We start from the raw sequence: 26,541 nt of genomic DNA, 5'->3' as shown, positions 1-26,541 counted from the left end.
TCTGTCACTAGTATCAGATCCATTTCAGAAAAGTACTAACACAAACATCTTAATTTCAACCCTGAAGAGTTTTGAATTTTATTTTCAGAACAGTCCAGAAAATTAACAGAGATGCGTGAAAGCATAAAATCAGCAGGTAAGCATTTCTTACCGAGGAAGGACTGTCCTATTAAAAGCTTAAAATCAAAAACTGTTAGACCCAGACCTCAGCGTCTTTCTGATTTTTAAGCATGCCAGGTGCTCTCGGTCACACTCAAAGGTTATGCCGATCATGTGTGGAATGCTAGCTTTGCAGGATGTACCAAACTCGTCAGGGCCGTTTACCGAGGAATTTTAATACATGGCTGTCTGAAGATCATCAAGTGCCAAAAAAAACTGATTCACCACACTTTAATATGACAGACACATTCACCCTAAAGGACCTTTTGAGAAATGATTTTCAGACTTGAACACAAACTGCATTGCAATAATTTCCCATAATGTCATTTGTGTGTAAATATTACAAAGTCTGTAAACATGACATTAACTCAGGCCAGAGACGGGACACGCTGAACACAGAGGAGAGGAGAGCACAGACCTTGCAAGCAGAGAAAATACTGTACCAGGCACAGCAAGCTCACTGTTCGCGATGTTCAAAATATTTGAAACACTGTTTTGTTTACAGCGTTAACTAAGGAAAAGCTATATCACTGCTGTTCCATAAGTGCCACCTACTGGCAGAGAGTGAATTTACGTTTTCATTCAACCCGTCTGCTGTTTTTGTTACGTGCAGCCTGCAGGTATGTTTTATATAGCATAATTTCACAAATCTAAAGTCAAGCCATTCTGTTTTTGCTTTAAATCTTATGCAATTAAAAAATTATGCAATCCACTTCGTGATTAAAATGCTTGGTTGCCTCTAATTTCAAATGGTTTAGCTTTGTAATAGAGCAAATAAATAACAAATACATTTGCTTAATTGAAAAAAAAAATGAATTACCGATATCAGAATCGGCACATTTGCGTGTAAAAAAAAAATCATCAATCGGAATCGGCCATGAAAAATCTTGACTGTGCATTCCTACCTCTAATCTAGTTAATACGATTATCTAGTCTAGTTGGGTGAGCCTAACAAATCTTAACTCATCCAGCAGACAAAGCTTTCTTTACATTTTATGGACCCAAAGGAGCAAAAATAAATCTTGCCTATTTTAGGATTATCCTTTTTTTTTCTTTCTACATTTTGTTTTGAATTTTTAATTGTTTTGAACATTTCCCAGCTAATTGTTATGAACAAAATTTGAAGGTGGGATGGGGGAAATTAATTTTAACTTATTTATGCACAATATAATTTTATTTATTTTATTTTGTTGTTGAATATGACTTCCTCTTAAACTTAAAATTTCCCTCCGCTATTCCTCTTTGTACAATCTTCCCTGTCTATCATTGTCTCGCTGTGAAAGTGATAGCAAGGATGGCTGTATCTAAATGTGTCAGAATGGATGTTCTTCAGCAGATCTACTTATAGTCAACCTATTTCTATAAGATGCTGTATATAATGATAGGAGGAGACGTCTGTCCTGTGCTGTCTGATGCACTCAGCTGCCTGGACGGAAATGAACAACATAATTGAAATTCCTCCCAAAGTTTTGATACAGTCTTTTAAACTGAGAATGCAATTTTTAGATTGACACTTGTGGATCCCAGCATATACATAGCACAAACGCGTATGCTGTTATGGTATCAGGATTAGCTTGGCCATAAGTATCTTCTTTTATGAACTGCCGATGTCTGTTGTTCTATTCATTTATTTAAAAAAAAATTGTAGATTTTTTAATGTTGTTACTTTATTGTTCTATCTAATTCAGATGGTTTTTGTCTTGTTTTTTGGCGAGTACCCTGGTGATGGTGTATAGTATACCCTTTGGAAGCAAGTAGAATACCTGCTGAGGTAGCATGAGGCATAATTTAGCAGTGTCTAAGCAATTCCATTTCTCTTAAAAACCTTTGGGTTGTAGAGTGGTGTCATGTTTTTTAACAGTAGAATATTATGGTGGTAAGCAAGCCATTAAACAATTAAACGTTAAACCGCAAAGGAGAGGCCGCGCTGTGCCATGGCGACAAGTTGTCTAAACGAAGGCTGCGAATTAATTAAGCCCGTAAAAGGTCCTCATAAAGTTATACAGAGCTGATCAGCCCACATGAAAGGTGACATCTGTAACAGCAGCTTGCGAATGAAAATGCTTCTTAAAACATATGGTTGCCAAAACAAAAGTTCTGCCACTGGATTTTGCGGAACCAAGAAAGAAGTCCTTGGAGCTCCAGAGGCATTAAAACTCTGCCACCAGGCTACTATAATTAAGTTTATTTGGGTATATTATTTTTAGAGAAACACATTCTTGACGAGGAATGCAGAGCCTGTTGTTTTGGAGCATCTTAATTTGCAGGCGGAATGCTGGACTGGCTCTTTGTTGTCGTGAACGGCTCAAGCTGAAGAAGCGACAGGGTGGATGTCCAGACGAGGCCTGGACCAACGGCCCAGACTCCAGTTACACATGCCTTTCACACCAGGGAGAAGCGTGTCGTTCTGGATGGAAATATCTACTGGGAAACATCAGGGAGATGGCGAAGCGTAGAATAGATGATTATAGAATTCGCAAATGTCAGACTTGTGCTAAATTGATTTTGATTTGTAATTTTGGCCTGCACACCCAGAGTGCATCTTTGACATTCCTTGTTGGAGGATTCCGGAGTGAAACTACTCCCTGAAAAGAAGACAATCCCAAAAAGTATACCCCAAGTTATTTAAATTTTTAAAAGCGTTCAGAATATGAAAGAGGACATGTTTACTTCTTAAGCCCTGTAGACTGAAGTAACTAGCTGGACTTAAGATTTGAAATGGTGAAATTGTTATAGTACTCCAATTTGTGCTACATAAATGGCCTTGACATTTATTCTCTGTTTGGTTAAAAAGCTGGGACGCATTGCTTTGCTCAAAGTGTATTTGAGAAATTCCCAAGTCTTAAAATAACCCGTGGCCCCGTAACTCTTTCTTTCTGCCGATGACTGGTTTTGGGATTCAGCCCGCTAAACACTCCGAGACCTCTCCTTCTGGCAGAGCTGCTTTCCTCTCTGGAAGAAAAGGCGTGGTATGGGAAGATTAGCTCTCTCAGAGCACAGAGGGTCTCTCAGGAACTGAAACAAAACACTCGCTTGAGAAACTCGCTAGTAACTTCAGTGCTGAGTAAAGTCTGAGGGCAGAAGCGTTTTGATGAACGTTCTCTGCCAGTGTATGAAACATTTAGCATATCGTTGCTCAGGCCTGTGCTTTTGTTGGGCGCGTCTAGTGCACAACAAAATATCCGCATTCAATATCGGTGCCAATCAAACAATGTTCATATGATGTACAATGGAGTGTATATTTATGTTCATTCATTATTGATTCATTCAGTGTTTCATTATGAAAAAAATGTGTGTATGCAGATTTCAGAGCTCCGCTTTTGGGATCTGCTATTCTTTTGTTTTTGAAAGCTGCAGAAAGAGGAAATTGACCCGAGGTTCCTGGTGAGAATGCAGGGTGGTCCTATTTCCTGTCAGAGGTCCGCATCTCACGTTATGTCCAATGTTACAGTTTGTGTGAGAATCTCAACTACATGGTGCATGTTTTTCTTCTGTCCTTGGGAGAGTTCGATAAACCTAGCGGGAGACCTGCTGTAAAGCTGTAGTTCGGGTTTAGGAAATGGACATCATGCTTGTGTATGTAGTGTTTCCTGCTGTGTTGTATTGTGGGAAGTGAGTTGCCTGTGGTTGTGAGTCTTGGTGTGTTTAGAGACCTTTAAGGCTAGCCCATTAAAGCTAATGCTCTGAATTGTTTCCAGTCTTCGAATGTGAATATTTAGAATTAGAATATTTAATCTTAAATTACTTTTTTTCAGCTGGAAGACCTAATATTTCTTTATAATATAAATTATATTTTTTTATAATATACAACTTGTATAATTCTACAAGGCTATATCTATATAAAGCTGCTTTCATGGAATGCAGTAACCGTGAGTTCCAGCTCATAAAGGTGGCGAACTGAGGCTGCCATTTATATGATCATACATGTGAAAAAAAAAGGTTTTACTCTTGTGCATTCAAATATAGTCATAATGGATATTTACATATTTTAATGTTAGTTAATCGTTGTGCCTATGCTGGATAAAACTTGGCTGTCTATGCACTAGAAATGTGAAAACGTATTTGAAATCGGCACTACATGATTAGAGGAAAAAGGTTGTCGAGTTTAATTTTGCCCAAACTTCAACAACCATACTGCACTTTTGACTCCGTTTTTCTGTGTTCCTTTAAATGCAAATGACCTGCTGCTTCTGGCTCCCTTTCAAGAAAAGGGTGGAGCTTCCAGAGCACATAATGGCAGCAAAACAGGACAATCTCACGCACTGAAAATGTCAGTACCGGTGTTAGTTCGAGTCTAGAGAATATATATATATTGCATGGAGATGGAACAGGTTGGTATAGTTTAGTTTAATTACGGTTATAACTTACTTACTTTTATCCACTATTAGTACATGCCTGTTGTAGCGGACCCTGTCTCAATAATGGACAAAACTTTACTGATGAGTTTTATGAAGTTTATTGTACATCACACAAAAGATGAAGCATCCATTTTCACTCCAGAAAATCACTGTAAGCGCTGGTAAACTTTATATCTGTAAAATAACTCTGATGAACTGTAATGAAGTGTGTGCTCTCCCTTTCAATACAAGTATTGTGACCAGTATTGCTCCGGAGACTTTAAGCTGCGTCACAAACAGTTGGTACTGATCCATCCTTGAGAAACCACTTTTTAGCAAAACCTGTGTTTTATATTGTCCTTTAGTATTGATTGACTCTTTCACAAAGCAGTCTGGTGTAAAATGATTTGCGCAAAATAAACAAATTTGGGTATATGGGGGCTCATTCCCTTTAAAATAAAAACTAATCCACTGCGTCTTCATGAAGTACATGAAGACTGTTACATCCAACAACAAAACTCTTCAATCGCTTACGAGACATTCTTGTCGCGGTCAGTGAAAATGGCGTACGGTGTACAACTTACCCAGATAACTTACAACTTACCCAAGTCCGTGAGCAGTTGTGGGCAGGGTCACAAGAAGAATCTGCGGACGGCTTGTTCTGAAACATTGCTTACGATTTATGTTGGGGATTCAAAAAAAAAGAAGTGGGTTGATTTTTATCATTACAGGGTAGTTGTGTGTACACACTGCCAACATACATTTATGTTCAAACACCATGTAAAAGTGAATTTTGCATAAAAGTGCCCCTTTAAACTGCATATTGAACTGATCTCTTGGTAAAGGTAACACAGAGAAAGAGTATACAATTTACATATACTTCTGACATTGGAACAATACAAAGCTGGCTAAAAGTAGGTGAACTTACCTTTAAATGCATTTGTTCAGGCAAACTTTTTCTTTGTTGTTCATTCTGTGTTACTCATTCCTTACTAACTGTGATGTGTGCGATATTGTCTGATGTTAAAGTACTTTTCCCATCCAAGTTCATGTTCAGAGATGACTATAAACAAGCCGTTTGTTTGTTGACCTCTAAGGCCAAAGTGCACATTACAAGACTCAAGCTTGTCGCTTTTGATGTTTCGAGTCTCATAGTGCAGCGCAGGACTACTTGTGCTATCCCAGATATCAAATCTGTGTGGTTTGTTTCATGATTTTAGACTTATTTAAGGCGGGAATTGAGTCATATCCAGAGAATAGACTATTCTCGTCCCCCTTTACACCTGGCATTAACATGCATTTTGTTTTTTTTATCTGGATTATATCTGTTCATTTTAGACACTTACACATTACATAATAGGTTAACTAAAACATTTACATCATTGACCAAGTTTTAAAACCTTGTCGGATAATTCAAAACGCTTTCTGCCATTTCTTGCGTGGCTTTTTTATGAGCCTTTCAGTAGGATTGGCATTAAGGATGTTAATGGGCATTAGAAGTTAAGAAAAGGCGAGAAACTTTTTTTTAAGTGCTCTCTCTGAGGAAGGAAGTGTTATCCAGTTAAATAATTGAACTGATTTCAGATATTGCATTTAAACCTTTATCACATATCTGTCCCGGACCACTTGGAAATGTGGCTTCAGTAATCCGATCACAATAAATATTGGGTGCATTTACACTTAGCTTTTAACTCTTTCCCCACCATTGATGGAATTTTCCGTCATTTATGACACAGCGCTTTTCCACCATTGATGGAATTTTCTGGCAATCTATGTTATATGTTAGGGGGCACTATTATGCATCTTCTGAAAGTGTACACAATCTCTGGATCAAAACAGCAGAAGAAAAAGCAGAAACATGCTACAGAAGCATTGCTTATGCACATGTAACATTACGCGATCATCAAACATTAAACGGCATATAAATCAAAACTGGCTTACGTTACCAAAGGAAATGTCGACCCAGGATGAGGTGTAAAAACGTTGGGGGTGTTGATGGACTCAATCTACTCCATTTATGTTTAGATTATTATTCTAAATCGGTGTTAGTCTTTTTTTAAAAAAAGTGATTTTCTCAGCTTTTGTTCAAAATGTTGCTTTTTTTAAGAAACTTCAAGTGGTGATAAACAAATGCATGAAAATAAAATTTGTTTTTTATTTTTTATTTTTAAGCAGAGGCTCTGTTCTTTCTTTTGATATTTTGTATGTTCAGATATTCATACTAAATATTCTGGGGTCCATTAAATTTTTGTAAAAAATGATCAAAAATGCTGGTGCTCTCTGGAATCCTTTTTAAAAATACGTTGGTTGGGAAAGAGTTAATATAGTCAGATGAGATCTAATCATGATCTGATCACCTTAAAATGCATGATTTAAAGTGTCGCAGAGACTTGGGGGTGTGATTTTTGACTTGGGCCATTAGCAACCTAGAAATGTGCACCCTTGCAACCACCTAAAACACACACATTTTCTTCTAGCATATCCTGATTTGAGCTGCTAGTGCCGTAAAAAACAAACACTTCATCTTAATTAAGCTTAAGAATCATGTTAAATGGTGGTTCTTAACAAACACCGATTATCTTAACAGATTAACAAGCACAGATGTATCTTAATGAACAAGGTTCAGTGAATTTCAAGTCCTCTCAAACAATACTTTATAACCCTGCTAACAAACCCATTCATCTCTCTCTTTCAAAGCACTGAGATAACACTGCTTTCTGGGCTTTATTCCAGGATTGACATAGTTGTTACAGTAAGGATTTGATTGGAGAATAAAGAGATTTTTGTAATTTGATGATATGATTGCCACAGTGCATGTGTTTTCTCTTGTATCTTAGCTATATATTTGTATTGGCTTGTGTTGGAACCATTATGATCAAACAGCCCTTTGTCTATGTGTTATTTTAAGACATTGACGAATGTGCCTCAGCTTCTGTAACGTCTTGTTTTGTACTCTCCTTACCATACTTTTGAATTGTCAAAGCTCCAGTAAAGCTCATTGTTGTGCCTTATTTTAACAAGAATATTCAAGTGACTGAATAAATAGTTTTTTTATTTATTTGAAATATATACAGCATTTAAAACATATTATATATATATATATATATATATATATATATATATATATATATATATATATATATATATATATATATATATATATATATATATATATACAGATATATATATGATAGACATACTGAGCTCTGAGAGGCATTCAGGAAAGAAAAACATGGTTTTAAAGAGACTCAATGTGGCTGAATGGAATGTGTTGCATGAAAACCATGTGTAGAGGGGTACAGAAGTTGTCGGCAGACTAGTCTAGTATAACCACATAATGAAATTACATTTTGTATGATATTTCTTTATTTTAATGGCTGTTTTAATTAACATGCTGAGAGCATTTGGCCATCTTGTCACACTGTTTTTGGAGGATCCCAGAAAGTTTGTGATAGAGGATAAAATTGCAAATAACATAAAACTCATGTCTTGATATTTCCATGTAGTAGTAAGTAACAGATCCGCACACCGAATAAGCTCCCATTCAAATTTTTTTTATTAGTGACGTTTCGTTTTTTTTAATGGGAGCTTATTCGGTGTGCGGATCTGTTACTTACTACTACATGGATCATACTTGTTATCCAGCACCCGTATTTGAAAATAAGATGTGCGTGATTTACTCCTGTTGATATTTCCATGTCTCTTGTTGGTCTAAAGATTGCATTGAAAAATACAGGGATTGCATCGCTATTTTGACATCATTGGTATTTTGAGGCCATTGCTAAGTAATTCCACCTCGGTGTTGAATGCTGAACACTTCTTCACATGAAAATAGATAATTATTGTGTAGTGCATGTCCTGTTCTCAACCATTGTCAACTTGCCATTCATGTTTGTTTTTTTCTTGTAGTGAAAATCCAGAAAATCACGTGTAATATAAATGTTTTTTTTATTTATTAGTTTGTTTGTTTATTTGAATACTTATGTCTAGTTTGCAAGCCAAATCCATAGGATGCCATAGAGTTATGTGCTAAAACTGCTTTAAAAAGGGGGAATTAAGCGATTAACGTCTCTAATTATGATGGTGTGTCAAAAATGTGTTAATGATGGTAATTCCAAGGGTTCATGGAATCTCAGCATTCCTCATCGGTCCCCTCCTCTCATGTTTCTCGTGCTTCCACGGCACTGAGATTTTATGTAAGTCTACACGCCAGCCTGTATATTTCTCAGAATCGTCCAATTGTTTTGAAAGTGAAGCAAATACTTGATTTTTAGTAACTGAGGCCATTTCTGTGGGACTCGAAAGCGAATACTGTCAGAACATTCATAAAGAAAATCATTAGCCATGCACAAGACATTTCCGACTGAAATCTGATTGAAGTCGGACATTTATTAATTTGTAGATTTATTTTTATTTTTTTTGGTAAGAATTTTGGAATTAAGGGCTTATTTTACTAACTGTTTGCAGGTTCCACAGCTTCCTAGGAATTCTTTTCATAACCCTGCTGTTATCTGACACAGACGAAGAGAAGGGTCAAAGCACACAGACAGTCCTACTGCGCACCTCGGGGCAAACAGGGGTTAAGTGTTTAGCTCAAGGGCACAGTGGCTGGGATTTGAACCTGGAATCCTCCTGTGCATGCTTTAAAGCTCTTCCCAACATGCCATCAACAAAAGAAAAAAATGTGTTGGAAAAAGGCTGTTAAGTTCTTTAAAAAACGATGCAAAAACTCTAACAGGACAGAAAGTTAAACACTCCAGGAAATGTTTAATTATATTATTCATCTCAACTTGACCACGTTACCTCACCAACAAAAGAGTACCATGGTTCTATGTTTTTTGAACCGCTAATCATGGTAATACTATGGTGTTTTATAAATACCTTTGAGTTCTGTGACGAATAACTTTTTTAAGGACCAACACCTATAGATTTAGTTGACTATGAGATTGACCAGTTTTTATTTTTTCTCTTTAATTTTTCTTTTTACATTTCAAATATTACAATTTTAATTTTGTATACCTTTATTTTTTTATTTGTTAAGAGGTTAAAACAATAGTATAAAGAAGCCAAAATGTCAGTAGTCAGTACTGTACAGTATTTTTTTATCTGTTCAGTAGTCAGTACAGATAAAAATGTCACTGTTCTCAGTACCAATTTCAGTACCATAGCAAAAACTATTTTATTTTAATAGTTTATTTTTTTTTATTGTGAAAAAATATAAAACAAATGAAATTAGTTAATATTAATTAATACATTAATATGTACGTAGCCTTTAGATATTGTTTAATTAAGCAAACGTTAGTAATAAAATGGAAAATAAATATTAGTGGTAACAGAACAAGTAGCAGGTCTATTTCACACTGCAAGAATTAATACACGCATCTATTTTGATGTCTGATGCTATGGTTATTATCACAATTTGAGAATCAGTCCCACATTTTAATATGGTTATCACTCCCAAAACTTTGCAGCATGAAAAAAATAACTTTTATTCAAATTATGGATGAGTTATAGAAAGTGAGCAAAGAGCGCTCTCTTTATAATCAAAAAAGCTTAGGCTATATCACTTCACTTGAAGTGAAAACTCCTGTTATAAAAAAATTGGTCTCCATTGCGCTGTGAATCTCTTATTTACTTTGTTTACACTTTGTTGGTTGTAATGAAACAATTTGCAACAAACTTGCGTATTGAGGGGATTCTGACCAACTTAAAGGTGCAGTGGAAGATTTTCACGAATTTTAGAGAAGAACCGCCCTCTCTACTTTTTGAAAAAATGCACATGCGCAACACTCTACCCGAGAGGGAACGCCTATTAAACGTGTGCACGAGAGAGCAGTCACGAGCCTAGTTCTCCTTGTGCACGCTCTGTTTACAAGTTGCTGTCGGCATGGCTCATACAAGCCTACTTTCAAAAATAAGATTTGCACTTTTTCCAGACTCGCCACCGGTAAAATGAACACACAAGGTTTTATAACATTTCAGCGTGATACCTTTTACCATTTGGTCATAAGGCTACTTTAGACAAATTGAGATGTTTACCGTGTCTGCGCGGTGCGTGACTTGTGCCAGGGCTAGCATCGCTAATCATAGCTTACATTAACTTTTACTAGCAGTAATTTTAAATGGATTTCTCCAAATAGCATGCCAAACTTTACCTGTCGAGTATAAACTTCGCGACTGAGGCATCAGTGGGAAGCCCAACCTGTGCTTTTAGCGCACGCCAGCGTGTGAAATATTCTCCCAAAAACACTCTGGTCTTGTTTCTTTCTTCAGAGGCCTTTCTCTTCTTGTAATACAATTCGTAGACTCTTTTTCTCTTGCAACCCTCAGACATTTTGAAGAAACCCGGTGAGAACGGCGAGCTTCAATGAATGGCTGAAACCGCAGGTCACCACACATACTGTACACCTGAAAGTGCGCATGTGCAGAAAGCGGAAACTAGGGACGAGCACGTACGACGGCCTTACGTAAACATACCACCAGAATGATTGACAACTAGGAGGACCAATAGTCTTGATGATCCACACGGAAAAAGAAAATCTTCCACTATACCTTTAAATGCATGTGAAAAGCCATTGCGTTCACTCGCTCAAGAAACATGTCTGTGATTGGCAAAAATGCTATAATATATATTATATTATATTTAAAGATTTTCAGTCAGACAACTTGTGCTATTCAGAAGGGGAGTGCATTATCTGAGATGGTTCAAGAATGTGATTGGCAAGAATGCTGCTGCAAACATGTGGTAAAAAGAAACTACGACACTCTTCACAGAACATTTGAAAGCAGCCATCATTCAGCAGGTACCAAATTGACCTGATACTTGCTATTGTAATGCAGAAAGGCTGGTATTGTTACGTTTTTTTTACTTTTTTTTTTTTGTTCTCGTCTTGGTACCGACGTACCAGTACGTTTAAAAAAAATCTGATTATTTGCATCTTTAAAATTATCCTAATTTAAGCACCATACAACCATTCACATTCAGACAGACATCATTGGTCATTACGTCACACCTCTCAAGCATATTGCGTTTTTAAGATACTCTGTGAAGTTAAAAACACGTCAACTTTTCAAAACTGTCACATAACCGCTGCATTCTATTCCAGTCAGTTGTGCTCGGTCCAGCTGTTTTCGAGCACAAGAATACATCCTGTATAAACACATCCAATCTGGGTCAGTTTAGCCTGAATCCAGCCTAAACCTTCAGTGCCAATATTTTCAACATTGAAAATTCGCAGGAGAAATTTGAGATATTTGAAGAATGTGAATTGTTTTAGAGCGTTACATTGATGTGGTTAATCATAAGTGTGAAAAGTGATTTGTGCAGAGTATCCAGTGTCCTGGTTGTGTTTGTGGGCTGTGGGGCAGGCCTGCTTTCTGCTGTGTGGAATGTGTTTATGGGCTGTCTCTTCCTGCAGTGCCTATATTACACACATTTTTGACCTGGGGTGAGGAGATCAGTAGCTGTTGACTGACTGAACACACATTCATTAGAGATCTCAAGGAATGTTCCAGATTCTTCAAATCTCCACACAGCTTTGTTCATCCCAATGCGAGTCTTTGTACGAAATAGTTTTTTTTTTTTTTTTGGTACACATGCTTGTAAACACATGCTTTTATCACGCAATGTTGTGAAAAATAGCGAAAGCAGCTTTGCTGTTATAACACTCCAACTCTGTTGTGTTGAGTTTTATATGTTGTCCTGTACAGCGCAGTTTCTAGGTGTTTTCGACTCTTGTGTTCATTTTGGCGTTCTGTCTCTGTTCCTGTAGGATTACCAAGCCTCTGACCTTTGCCGACTGTGTGGGGGATGAGCTTCCTCTGGGCTGGGAGGTGGTGTATGACCAGCAGGTGGGCGTCTACTACATCGACCACATCAATAGTAAGTTCAGCTCTTTAGTTCTTCTTTTAAATGTCATATTTAACACATCTCGTATATCTAGCCATTTCTGTTAAACTAAAGATGTCTATTAGTTGAACATGCTGACTAATTTACCGGTAATAATTTACAAAAATCACCTAACCTACAGCCAAAATGTATTTATTTGTTGGTGTATATATATATATATATATATATATATATATATATATATATAATTATATTTAAAGCTTTTCAGTCAGACATGATAACTTGTGCTGTTCAGAAGGGGAGTGCATTATCTGAGATGGTTCTATACGGAAGTGAGTTGATTTGGCTGATTCATTACAAGGAAACATTGCCAAAGCCTCTTGAAGGCAAGCCTGCAAGGTTAGCAAAAAGTGTAACGCCTGCTAACGGTACACAGGGAAGGAGACCAGAGACCCTTTTTTTAGTGGATGTCAATGGCTTCACTACGCTGAACAAACTGCTTTTGTGGGGAAAACGGCTTATCTGCGACTTATTTAATGAATTGACAGCCCATTGGCTAATCTTCAACATGTGTGCTCTTAAACATACTTTTCGATTTATGTATTTTTAAAGTTTACACCGACAAAAAATAATACTGTTTTATAAGCGAAGTAACACAATTGCTCGACAGGTAGGCCTGTACACTTCAGTTCACGGCACTTCTCATTCCTTTCTATGGTATCCGCAAACAGTGATTGACATTTGCACAACTCCGAACAAAATTTAATGATGGCAAGGCTGTAATTGGTTATCAGTGCCCATCCATCCCATCCATTCCGTCCGTCCGTCCGTCCGTGAATTGGGATACTATATTTGGTGTCAAGAGTAATGCTATTGTTGTTTATGGTTTATCAAGTAATCTCCTGGATGATGGCTTTAACGCTGTGGTTTTGATGTTTCTCTCCCCCAGAGACGACCCAGATCGAGAACCCTCGCACACAATGGCGTCAGGAGCAGGAGCGCATGTTAAAGGAGTACCTGGTGGTGGCGCAGGAGGCTCTCAATGCCAAGAAAGAGATGTATCAGATCAAACAGCAAAGACTCGAGCTGGCACAGCAAGAGATGCAACTCTTCAACCAGCTCACTCAGGATGACAACCGTTCCATCACCAGCTGTGAGACACGCATCACATCTCACTTTAATCACATCACACACACTGCTGATTCAGCCATCTAAAATTGCGCCAACCGATTAGTCATATTGTGTGAAGTTTCAATGAAGTCATTTTTACTCCAGGCTTACTTCAGTGTCACTCATTGGCTGAAATCTTATTCCTTTCCTCACTTGTACATTCATGGCCTCCTCCCTTCCTCTAGTCCAGCACACCCCTTCTTTTTCCTTCACTTTCCCCTCCCTTTCCTGCCACCCTTCATCAGTTCTGCTCTTACTTCCTTTTGCTGAAACATCTCTTTACTTTTTTTTTTTCAAATCCATCACTTACAATAAAATGGACATCGTTTAAAAAACATTTATATGATAAAATATCAAATGTATTATTATTATTGGTATAAACATTATTATTATTAATAATATATTGGTATATTATTAATGTTAATCCTCATATTAAGATTATTATTAGGATTAGTATTATTAAGATCATAGTATACTAACATTATTAAGAGAATTTAAGAAGCTGTTTTGTAAACAGTTTTTTTTCTAAGTAAAAATAATATAAGATTTTGCCAAACTGTTGAATAAGGTTTTCTTTTCCAGAATTGTATTATTTTAATGACCCCCCCCCCCCCCCATTATGATACAAGAATAATTGCTTCACCCTCACAATGTCTACTTTATGCCCCCAAAAACTATCAAAATAAATTTAAATAAAACATTTTTAAGTATGCTCATCAATTGATTATATGAATTACTCTATGAATCTTCTTAATTCTTCAAATGCAAAATATGACCATGACCAAATTAAAGCAGTTAATTCATCACTTGTATCTTTCTTTTTTTCTTCAATTTGTATGCACATTTTACAACAGCTTTTACAACAAAAACTCATGCAATGATACCATTAATATCAGAATATCATGAAATTTCATGCCGCTTTACTATATGGCACTGGGTGACATGCACCAAAGTATTTACATGGTACTAAGTACATCAAATAAAACAAATATATATATAATAAAACATGGTACAATTATGGTACATTTATTTAAGTGTTCTCATTTCTTATCTTAAGATTAAAATAGTTTAGATTCTTTTGTACTATGTGTCGTTTATATGCGTCATACAAGGTTCAATCCCTGGCTACACATGAGCATAATGTGATTGTGACTTTTTGACTCCTCTTTCTCTCTTATAGCTCACTCTGGTTCCTCTTCAAATGCAAAATATGACCCTGACCAAATCAAAGCGGAAATCGCCTGTAGGCGTGAGCGGGTAAGTCATTATCCTCTGAGAACAATGCCTCATACGTCAGGCCCAAGGGGAGGTGCTGGGCCCCTCATGTGCCGTGTTTGTATATGTGTGTTGAGGGGAGGTGGGTACCTTTAGGAAGAAGAGGCCTAGGTTTGGGTTCACTGCTGTGTTTCTCTGGCTTAGAGCTTGTTGGGCCTCTCTAGATTAGTGCTATACTACAGGAAGAGTCATTGTGTCAGAAAATCTGTGGATGATGAACTCTTGCTCTAAATCTTGACTACATCTGTCATACTAAAGGAATAGTTCACCCAGACATTAGAATTTAAAAGTCATTATTTTCTCATGTCTTGTCTTGTTCCAAAACATGCGTTTTCCATTGAAATTTAGGAGAAATGGAGAAGACTATTTATGCAGCTAGTTTTTATAATGCCGCTTCAGGTTCAATTATCGCATGTGCCATAACTGAACATAGCACAGTAGTTCAAATGCAAAAATTATGTTTTAGATATTTTACAGAGGGGGAGATCTTTCATTTAACACAATTTTGTATTATATTCCATACTCAAAGCTGTTGTTTGTTTTAGAAGCAAACTTGCTGTTCAGAAGTTTGGAGGTAGTATCATTTTTTGAAAATCTTATGCTTATGCTTTACCAAGTCTGTGTTTATTTGAGAGCGAAAAAGAAGAAAAATATTTATATATATATAATGTGAAATGTATTACAATTTAAAATAACTATTTTCTATTTTATTACATTTTAAAATTACATTTTATATAATATATTTGAAAACATAATTTATTCCTGTGATGCAAAGCTGCATTTTTAGCAGCCATTACTCGTCTTCAGTGTCACATGATCTTAATCATTCTAATATCCTAATTTGGTATTTAAGAAACATTTCTTATCATCATTAACGTTGAAAACTGTTTATTTATTTATTTTATAATGTTCTCTAAGGTCCACTTATAATGTTATCAATATTTTGACATTGACATGACATGATCATAATTTAATATGCTAATTTTTATCCTGTTTTTGACCCTCTCTTTAAAACACTTGATGTGCCGCATTCAAGATTTGGAAGTAAACACCCACTGCTATGGTTGGGTAACAGTTTTGCATATTCCTTATGAGTATCACAGTTGAAAACGGTTGTGCTTCTTAATATTTTTGTAATTTTTTTTCCATAAATCTTTGATGAATAGAAAGTTCAAAGAACAGAACATCTTTTGTATTATAATAAATGTCTTTGCTGTTGATTTTGATCAATAATGCATCTTATTACGTATTAATTGCTTTAAATACAATCGTTCTGACCCCAAACTTCTGAACGGTAGTCTATATAGGAAAGAAATTTGCACATGGGCTGCTTTTACGATCTGTTTTTGCTGTTTTTTGGGGTTTGACAGGCATTGTATGGAAAAGAACTATGTAAAGTTTTGTTTTTGTTTTATGAAACAAGGACACAAGTCAGAGAAAATTATAAGAACATAATTTATGAACTGTTTCTTTAATACTTTTAACATTGAACAGAAAGTGTAAAAACCGTTTTGTACTAAATGGGCTCTATATTATGTCATATATGGTCTTCCATGGCCTGTTCCCTACTTATCTGGGTGTTTTTTGCTGTATATTAAATAACCCTACATTCCTCCATTGTGGTTTTCAGAGGGCTGTGCTGTGTGTGTTTAAGGTCGTTTTAAGTTCCTGTGTATGTTGGGCGGGTCGGGAACCATTAGACATGTCTCTGCTGATGACTCAACGTTTTTTTTTTTTTTGCGATGGTTTCTCTGAGGGAAATCCCACTGTGTGTTTTGATGTATATTGACCGAGTGGCTCTTGTGTCCACAGCTTTCTAGACTCAAACAGGAGCTGGCTCAGATGAGACAGGAGCTGCAGTACAAGGAAATGGGAGTGGAGACCCTACAGGAGTGAGTTCAACTGAATTAAACCCTTCCTCACGTACTTATACACACAAAGCATGGGTGGATTAAGTGCATTTATTACTGGTGTTTGTTATGGCAAGCATCACTATTAGGCCTGCTATTACTACTACATGAGGTTAGGAGTTAGTCTTTTAAGTATTTAATTTCGGCATACTATATGTTCGGCACCAGCTCTTTGGGGAGAGGTGTTCTATCAGTTTTTTGTCTGGTAGATGACAACTAAAAGGGTAAAAGGGACAAGAATGCCATAGAGACTTACTCTTTTGACTTTGGAACAGTAAGAAACTACTTAACCAACAAGAACAGCCCAGCAATCTCATAGCGAATCACTCTAAATCATTCTAAACACTATAGCACACCATCACATTTTAAATTGTAAAACATATAAAAATCTAGCATTAAATTGTATTATTCCTCCCTGCCCTTTTTCGTGATTAACGATACATGACCCCACCCTGTCAAAAACTGTCATTATCCCAACCCCCCCCCAACACACTTTGTCTTATGTTTCCTGTTTATTCATGTTTCTGTTTGTGTGTGTATCTCTGTTTGAGTAGTTGTCTTTTAACTGAAACTTTTTTTTAAAGTGTCTACAAGGTTTGGTTTTTGGACGGGTACATCAAATAAGACAGCATATGATCAAGTCAATCAGTCTTTTCTATTGTTCAAATCACCTGTGTCTCAAACTGTGTCGAAATGAGGACATTATGTTTGCAGCAACAACAAACTGTGTCGAAATGAGGACATTATGTTTGCAGCAACAAAATTACTTGAAATTACATGAAGCAGACCATGTTCTTATTTGGTTTTATATACACTACCATTATATACACTACCATTTGGTTTTATATACACTACCATACACTATATACACTACCATACTGACCGTTTGGGGTCAGTAACTTTAGGTTTCATGCTTTGGTTCAAAGCTTCTCGTTTTTTTTTATCCGACATGCGAATATTGTACAAGACATCATAGCTGTTGGTTACATTTTGAATAGTAAGCATTTTATTGTAGCACAATGGGAGGCCAATCTTTTATTTTAAAAGTTATGGATATTAATGTGGGTAATGAATTGGCTACAAAACAAAGTTCGAATGGAGTCATATGCTTAACATTTTGGTAAAATTGATTTCTGAAGTTGAATTTGAGTTAGAGGTTTAAAACAAACCCTACTCCGTGTGAGAGACATCAATAGCTGTTTGGCTAGCACTCTAGTAATATTTTGTCAGGTAGAAAGAGTTCTTCATTTAGACAAGGCCGTCCTTATACTTAGCATAGCTAGCTAGTGCATTCAGGGCTAATTTCAGCCCTAATTTGACTATTATTCAGTTCAGTGGAGCAGCAAACCAAACAGTTACCAGATACCAAGCTCTTAAAAAAAATCTAAATGAGTTAACCTGCTCTGCAAATGTCAGATTAAACATACTTTTCTCATACTGCTTTCAGTGCTAAAATATACAAAATAGAATAGTTGTTTGGATGCTGTGTTTTGAATTGCAGTGAAGCTGTTTGTTGGCTTTTTTTGTAGTGTTTACAAGATTGTAGTGTAGTGTTTAGATTTTTATTTATTTAAAGTGATCCGGGAATATTTGTGGGGAATTTTACCTAAACCAACAAAAAAAGCTTTGTGTGTATGTCTGGAAAAGGAGACTCCACCTCAGGAAGAGGATGCACCAGTTGACTGTGGGTTGCCAAGGCAGGAAAAGCTCAATAAGCAGAGAAAGAGTGAGAGTCCGGAGTAGAGCGAGCGAGAGGAGGGGTGGGAAGAGATGAGGAGGGGGCAAAAAGTGCTTGAAAGCATTTTGAAAAACACAAGAGATATCTGGCAGCAAATTCCTCCCTGCTTCCTGCATCCCAGTGAGGGCCCTTATCTCTTAGATAGAACACAACTCTACTTGGTCCCAGAATAGCAAGATTAACTCTTTACTCCGCGCTGTAAGAAAATGGAATCTCCCTCTTGACACGAGTTGTCAGAGCCTTGGGACCTCTGTAATTTCTTACTGTCATTTTACTTTTTATTTGATGTCAGTCTAATGTTCAGTTGAATATTTTGAGATATGTTGCTAGTGTCTAACAGCAGTCACTCTACTGTAGAAGTCGCATCAAAGCTTTGCTGTTTATATATAATACATATATGGTAAATATGCAGGATATATTTTTTGGGGTCAGTAAGACTTTAAAAAAAGAAAGAAAGAAATTAATACTTTGTGACAGTAAAGACATTTGTAGTGTTACAAAAGAGTTATATTTGAGATAAATGCTGCTCCTTGTAACTTTTTATTCATCACAGAATACTGAAAAAGGTATTACAGTTTCCACAAAAATATTATGTTAAGAAATGTTTCTTGAGCACCAAATCAGCATCTTAGAATGATTTCTGAAGGATCATGAGACACTGAAGACTGGAATAATAAGGCTGAATAAATACAATTTTTAAATATATTAAAATAGAAAACCGTTGTTTTAAATTATAACAGCACTATATTACTTTTTAATTGTAATTTTATTTGTTATTTTTAATGTGTTATTGTATATATATAAAAAAAATCAAATATATGTACCCTTGGTGAGCACAAGATACTACTTTCAAAAACATAAAAAAATCTAACTGTCCCAAACTTTTGACCAGTAGGTAGGGTATTTATATATTATGGAATGATTATCGTCAGTGGAGGGACAACGAGGTCTAAGTATCACGATTTCAGCTCTATTCAAGCTAAATTTGAGAGAAGACTACAAACTAGAAAAACTTTTGCTCTCTTTCTCCTCGTCCTCGTCTGCGTCCTCAACACCTGCACACATATTTGCAGGCTTGCATGGCACATCTTGATTTAATACACATTATAAGAAATTTGTTCATATATCTATAGAAAAACTTAAATTTGAATGGTCTTAAGGTCACTCCCTCCCCCTGTCCTTTTCACTTTCTACGTTTTAAAAAACTAGCAGGCGGCGACATGTCTGTTCTGTGTCACCTGGCAGTCGTGCGCTGTGATATTGGGGTGGAAAGGGTGGGTAGATGTCCGTAGTAGCCTGGCAGACTCGAGTCCTGGTCAGGCAGGGCTGTGAAAGGTTGGTGGTTTGAAGGGGGGAAACAAAGCCCTGCTTGTGTGGAGAGGAGGAGAGGAAGAGGCAGGGCAGGCGAGCTGACAGTACCTGCTGTTGGAGGAGGGTGGCCTGCAGGAAGTGGCCTATGGCAGGAGCTCAGGCGCCACGCCAGAGACATGCTGATGTTAAAGACATGCTTTACACAATCTCTCCACCACTCCTGTGATTAGAACCATCAAATTCGGCAACTTGAGAATCATATAGTTAATTTAATACATTTTAATTTCCATTATGATCTGTATGACGGCTTAAGATGTTATCGTTTTTTTGCTGTATGTAATAGTATATTGAGAAACAAAACATTTCTTAATGCTTTCCTGTTCAATTTGATGAAAGGCATTTTTACACGTTTTTTTTTAAAGCTAGTTTAGCTGGTTGTTTCTGTTTCTAGAATGGCATCCTGTCTCTATGCCCAACATTTCAGGCATTACACTCTGGAGGATATATATCCCACAGTGCTTTGGTACTTTAGAAGGCAGACATTCCCCGACGGGAGGGTTTTAGTGCAGTGCTCTCCAGTTTCACTCGCCTAATTATTATGCCTTTGAGACCAGAAGCTGGTTTAAGTTAAAACAATATTATTCCAACATGGCTAAATGGTTAACCAGTCTGTTAGACAGGTCAGCAAGGCAAGTTTTAATAAATCTAAGCTCACATCTACAGCTGCCATCTCACGTTTTCCTTTCAAGAGCAATAGATTTTTTTTCCCCTCTCTCTTCAACGTTCTCATACTGTATGACTAAAGATGACGGTGTATTAGCTTTGTGTGGAGCAGTGATGTTGGCTTGGCTCTGGTAGAGTAACACCCTGTTTGGCGTAAATAAACTCTGATGTCATTGCTAGTTTAACTCTTTATAATTAGTTGAGCAGCACTAAGAGTGTAGGAATCTTTAAACCATATTTAGATATTTATGAACATGCACATCCTTGCGCAGTCTGTGCACGGCCACGGAGAATGGAACACAATGTCAATCTACATTAAGATGAATCTGGGCTGCATTTACACCCAGACAGAGGAAATGATGGCATACGCCCAGTGCTTAGTGTATTTATTGTGTGTAGGAAAGAAACCTGAATGTTTGTATTTTCTATGCTATTCTTTTGTTTACTCCCAGTACCTCAATAGCAATTAATCTCAGAAGATGAACCACATGGCTGATGGTTTGTTCACTTGTGTGTTGTGTTGAGCAGAATTGACCGGAAGATGTCCAGCAGTCAGACCAACTACAAACTAGATGAAGCACAGGCCATCTTCAGCGAGCTCCGCAGCATTAAAAAGGCCATCAGCACCGGCGAGAAGGAGAGGCAGGACCTCATCCAGGTCAGATTGACACTAATCCATCATCTTCATAGATTTTTCCTTTGAAAGAGGAAACATTTTTAAATATGTTTATACTTGGTTAACAAAATATGTAGAACTGTGGATTGTGGAAACACATCATTACAGTGTTGTTTAAGCAAACTCTTTCAGTTCAGCTCTTTTCTGGGGTGTAACACCCACTTTTCTCAATCCCTAATGGATAAAATCAAGTCCTGCCCTCAATTTTCTTTCTCATTGAAAATCCTGATGCACTCACATAATTGTCTATGTATTGAGGTATAAAATGCACTGCAAACAGCAATTCGATTTGACTAAATTAATTCTATATAGTTCCTGTCTACTGAATGCACCAATACATACTGAATAGACATTCATATCCTAATTTATCATTCATTTGAACACCTTCAACCTCCTCTCAAATATCTTTTATTTTAAGAGGTGCTGCCATCTTGTGGTCATAACTGATTACTGGGGATTTCTGTTATGAATATCACTTTAATTTGTTATTTTTTTGTTGTGCATAGAGCCTGGCCAAGCTGACGCTGAACTTCTGTGACTCCATTAATGAGGTGGCCAACAATGCAGAAACCCTGGGTAACTCCTGTGGTGTACAACAATACACAGACTCTGGATGCCAGACTGATCTGATGGGAGAGGTTTGTCTGGGTTTTGTTTTGCAACTGAAGTTTCAATTGTTTTACGTTTGACAGTATGATTTTGTGTCATTACAGAAATATAATTAAAGTCATATATGCTCAATAATCTCTTACAGTTTGGCACCCAGGAGCCACCACTGCTTGCAGACAGAGTCAAACTCAATTGGCAGTATGAAGAGGCTAAAAAAAAGTAAGGAGATTTGCAAAAATGCACTGCATAACTGTTATTGGCAACAAGCATGTAAAAACAGTCGGTTGCTGGAAGTAAAATAAAATCCCATTAATTTTCTCTATAGAGATTTCCTAAATATAGATTTTTCAGAATAACCTATAAACCTTGTTAAAAGTTTGTATATGCGATTTATATATGAATTAAGATGTCAGTCACTGTGTCCCAATTAGCATAGTATCCGTCCTAAATATTCCAAATTAGAATGAGTGTGTCCCAAATCGTAATGTTGAAATGAGTATTCCAAAGGTACCCGGACGGTCTACTATTTCCAGCTAGATTTCTAATTACAGATCCATGCACACTAATATTACCCACAACCCATTGCTCATTGGATGAGGATTTGATTAGAACTACAATCACAAAGTGTTTAAAAACTACAAACATGGTGGATGTGTGAGACAGACTGTTAAGAGGTTTGAGTGATTAATAATCAGTATCTAGCCTGATGAAAAAAATATTTATTGAATGCTATACATATTATACTTCATCTGCAACAACATTGTGAACTTTTATAAAGATAAGTTTGGACATAAACATTTAATTGCATCATTATGCAAACACATAAGGAGAGATCTCAGCATGAAGTACTCTTTCTTCACAAAAACAGTTCATACTTTTAGAGAATAGTACAAATTGGTTAATTTGGGACTCAGCAAGTGTGATTTCAACATAATTTTAAAAAATCAATGTTTTTGATTTGATGATATAATATGGAATGCATCATGAATGACGATGGAATGCGTCAAAAGACGTAAAATCCCCACCTTTATATGATATTCTGGTTCCTAGATATGCATGGGGCGGGTTCCCATGTTAATATTAGAATTTCCAACAATTTTTCGTCTACTATGCAAATATGTTAAGTCAAATCACTTTGAAAGTAGTATCACACCTGATTTCAGTCATGTGATTTCAAGGAGCAGAAGTTTTTTGACTTGGAACTGCTTTTCATCCAGCCTGTGATTTCCCAAGAGTATGATCCTGTGCCTCATCCTCTGCCTTTAAGGGAAACCCTGTCTGGATTTGCTGTGTAATAATATTGCTACTACTTCACTGTAGATTTTAGCGGTTTGTGTAAAAAGTTGAGTGGTGGATTGATGTGGCCTACATTGCATTTGGAAGCTCCTCTTTATTTTAGGAGGAACTGGTGCTGTAGTTTTTGGCTTCTGTGTTATAGCAGTGGCTCCATGCAAACGTCTTTACAAGATGCATGTTTCCATAGCAACAGAGTTGGCCACTGAGTGCCAGGTATGACATCAGAGAGAGACAGAGAGAGAAAGCAGGGGGGAACGGGGAAAAGAGAGTGAGCTGAGAGAAGAAGAAAGCTGTGGAAACTTGCATGCTCTCTGACTGAGTCACAATATCTGACCTCCAAAGTGCAGAAACACAGTTTCTCATGCCAAACATAAAGCTGCAGTGTCTCTCTGCTCTTTAATATGTTTGCCAGCCATTTTACAAACACACAGGCATGGATATTTACAATATAACATGCTGGCCATTATTTCTCTTTACCATTATTATTTATTGTAATACTTTCTTTTCAGTTGTGAAATAAAATGCGATCAAAAATCCAGTAATCCAGTTAATATTATTACAATTTACAATAACTGTTTTTATTTCAATACATTTTAAAATGTAATTTCTTTCTTGTGATGGTAAAGCTGATTTTTCAGAGGCCATTTCTCCAGTCTTCAGTGATCCTTCAGAAATCATTTGAATATGCTGATTTGATGCTCAAGAAAAACTTCTTATTGTTATATCAATGTTGAAACCAGTTGTGCTGCTTAATATTTTGCAGAAGCCCTGGTAAAAAATAATTTTCAGGATTATTTGATGAATAGAAAGTTCAAAAGAACAGCATTTATTTGAATTATACATTTTTGTAAAAATGTAAAAGTCGCACTTGATCAAATTTAATGCATTCACCTTGAATAAAAGTTATTTTTTCACTCTAACTGACTCTAACGTTTGAATGGTGGGATGAATAGTATTGCATTTATGTGATATTAATCATGGAACTGTTGTGTATGTGTAGCCTAGTGAACACAATCATTCGATCATGTCTGCATTTATCTGTTTACAGAAGCTTAAGATGATCCCCTGTTGTCTCTCTCTCTCACTCTCTCTCTCTAGGATGTCCAGTATTCAGCATCAGTTGGCTCAGTTGGACAGTGAGAGCTGGTCGGGACGCGCGGAGGCCGACCGGGATCTGGACTGTCTGCAGCTGCTGCGGGAGAAGGAGGCTCTGCTCCAGGAGATCACTCTCCTCAGCCAGCAGCAGCACTCCTCCGAAACTCTGCTCCAGCTGCAGGAGGAGAAGCGCAGGCTGGGGGACGAGGTGCAGAAAGCCCAGATTGTCCAGAGTCAGGGGGCCAATCAGAGGTTGGAATTTATTTCATAATGCACAGCCATGTATGTGGATGTTTAACATATGTAGTATTCTAAGAGAAGATCACTTCTAATGGATTGTTGCACTTTTAATTGGCAGAATGTTTTCAAGGATATCTCAGGTTTTGTAGACCAAAGTAAAGCATGTTACAACCATGCAAAAAAATAATAATAAGTTGCACTAAAATGGTAATAAAGAAAAGCATGTCAGGTAAACATAATATACCTCCACTTAAATGGTGGTAGAATAATGTATTCGTTATCAGCAAATCTTTCAAACAAAATATGTCGGTAAAAGTTTTGTAAATGCCTGCAGACGTAAATAAGGGTGCCCTTATTTCCCCACTGAACAAAGCAGATGTGCTTGTGCCAGCTCTGATCCGCTAATTATGAGAATCTTATATCTGAGACCTCAGCTGAGACATATAGGGGTATTTTTGTCATATTACGTCACTATACATATCAGCTTTCATATCCTCGCTTGCGTGTTACTTTGTTATGTAGTGAATATTGATGGGTTTTCTTTGTCACATTAGGAGCCATACAATGGTAGAATAGCATTTTCTTATGATGGTCAAATTTAAATTGCATAACAATTCTTATACGGCAGACTATGCACTGAAATCATTTCCAGTTTTGCACAATGAACAATTGAACAAATAGCATTGCATTTGTGATCTACAGTCTATGGTTTGTTGAGATCAGGCAGACATCAAATGGTTAGTTAAAACTGACTCAATGAATGTGGCAAATCTGTATTATTATCAGTATCAAATGTGTGTATGTTTTGTAGGATATTACAGCAGGAGAAAAGGAATGTACTCATGAGGCAACTAGAGGAAGCCACCCGTATCACCACCTATCTACACTCTCAACTGAAGAGGTACATCACACACAACCTGAACACCCTCATACAAACCTGATTCAGAGGTCAGAAATCAAGACTAAAGCTGTCAGTTTAACATGTATGTAATAATAATACAAAAATTAATAAGAGAATTAAGGTCAAACTGGCCGTGTGAGTGTTAATATTAACAGGTGTGTATTAATATACATTTTATTATTATGCTTTTATTTATTTTAATAATTACAATGAACAATTTAAAAGTATGGATTTATTTAGACTGTAAGCCACTAATACTCTTACTTTCAATAAAATATAAAACAATGACTTTTGAAGCCTCTTTTCCAAAGCCTTTTTCATCTGCCACAATAATGTATTACATTATTATCTAGGCTTTGGGCTTTTTTCTCTGCAGATATAATAGAATAGAATATTCAGTGTGATTATTGGCTACTGATTTAAATAAGCAGCATATCATATATCATATCATATCATATCATGTGATGTGATTTTTCTTTTTCTTTTTTTTTATCAATTAGCACCCCTAATCAAAAGAGGTAATGATAAAAACACTAAGACAAATAACAGGATGTCTAACCACATCAACCCAAAATGACCATTTCTCTCTGTGTGCAGCCTATCAGCCAGTAATCTGACAGTGTCCTCCAGCAGCAGCCGTGGCTCTTTAGCCTCCAGTCGTGGCTCTTTGGCATCCAGTCGTGGTTCTCTCAGCTCCGTCAGCTTCACCGACATCTACGGCCTACCCCAGTATGAGCGAACAGAAGGAAACTCTGATGTTCTGGACCCTTCTTTCCGCTACCTTCTCCCCTTGGAGACCCACAGTAGAGACGGTTCGGCCTTCGGCCCAAAACGTTCGCACGACACGCCGCAGTCTCTCACCTCTCTCTCCTCTCGGTCCTCGCTCTCGTCGCTCTCCCCTCCCAGCTCCCCCATGGACACCCCCTATCACTCGGTCCCCCAGGACTGTCCTCTGGCCCAGATGACAGAGGAGTACATGGAGGTGGCCAGCAGAGGGCTGCGGAACCAGACTCAATCCCAGCAGCTCACTACTCTTCCTGGGGAAGGGGAAGTGGGAATCCCAGCCACTGCACACCTCCTGGAAGGGAAGAGCCATAGAGACGGAGTTCTCCAAGGAACGCATAACTCCACAGGTGATGAATAACTACCTGGAAATTGCAACTGACTGACGCAATACATTTGTTTCAGTATTTATTCATCTTTGTTAACGTTAGTTAATAAAATACAACTGTTCATTGTTCGTGTCAGGCCA

At 37.0% G+C, this 26,541-nt stretch overlaps 1 protein-coding gene across 1 annotated transcript in view; it reads left to right on the top strand.

Moving 5' to 3' along the window:
- The window catches only part of wwc3 (WWC family member 3), a 39,732-nt gene that overhangs the window by 8,924 nt on the left and 4,267 nt on the right, over positions 1–26,541 (top strand). The window contains exons 2-12 of the mRNA XM_079628546.1: positions 12,269–12,378; positions 13,295–13,498; positions 14,696–14,772; positions 16,603–16,682; positions 21,001–21,130; positions 21,655–21,786; positions 21,903–21,976; positions 24,152–24,400; positions 25,200–25,289; positions 25,790–25,807; positions 25,887–26,422. Coding sequence (XP_079484672.1) covers positions 12,269–12,378; positions 13,295–13,498; positions 14,696–14,772; positions 16,603–16,682; positions 21,001–21,130; positions 21,655–21,786; positions 21,903–21,976; positions 24,152–24,400; positions 25,200–25,289; positions 25,790–25,807; positions 25,887–26,422 — 1,700 coding nt within the window. The remainder of the gene's footprint in view (positions 1–12,268; positions 12,379–13,294; positions 13,499–14,695; positions 14,773–16,602; positions 16,683–21,000; positions 21,131–21,654; positions 21,787–21,902; positions 21,977–24,151; positions 24,401–25,199; positions 25,290–25,789; positions 25,808–25,886; positions 26,423–26,541) is intronic.

Source organism: Phoxinus phoxinus, assembly GCF_949152265.1.
Source record: "Phoxinus phoxinus genome assembly, chromosome: 11".
Taxonomy (NCBI): Eukaryota; Metazoa; Chordata; class Actinopteri; order Cypriniformes; family Leuciscidae; genus Phoxinus; species Phoxinus phoxinus.
Note: the sequence above shows the minus strand (reverse complement) of the source record. Positions and strands in the feature narration are given on the sequence as shown.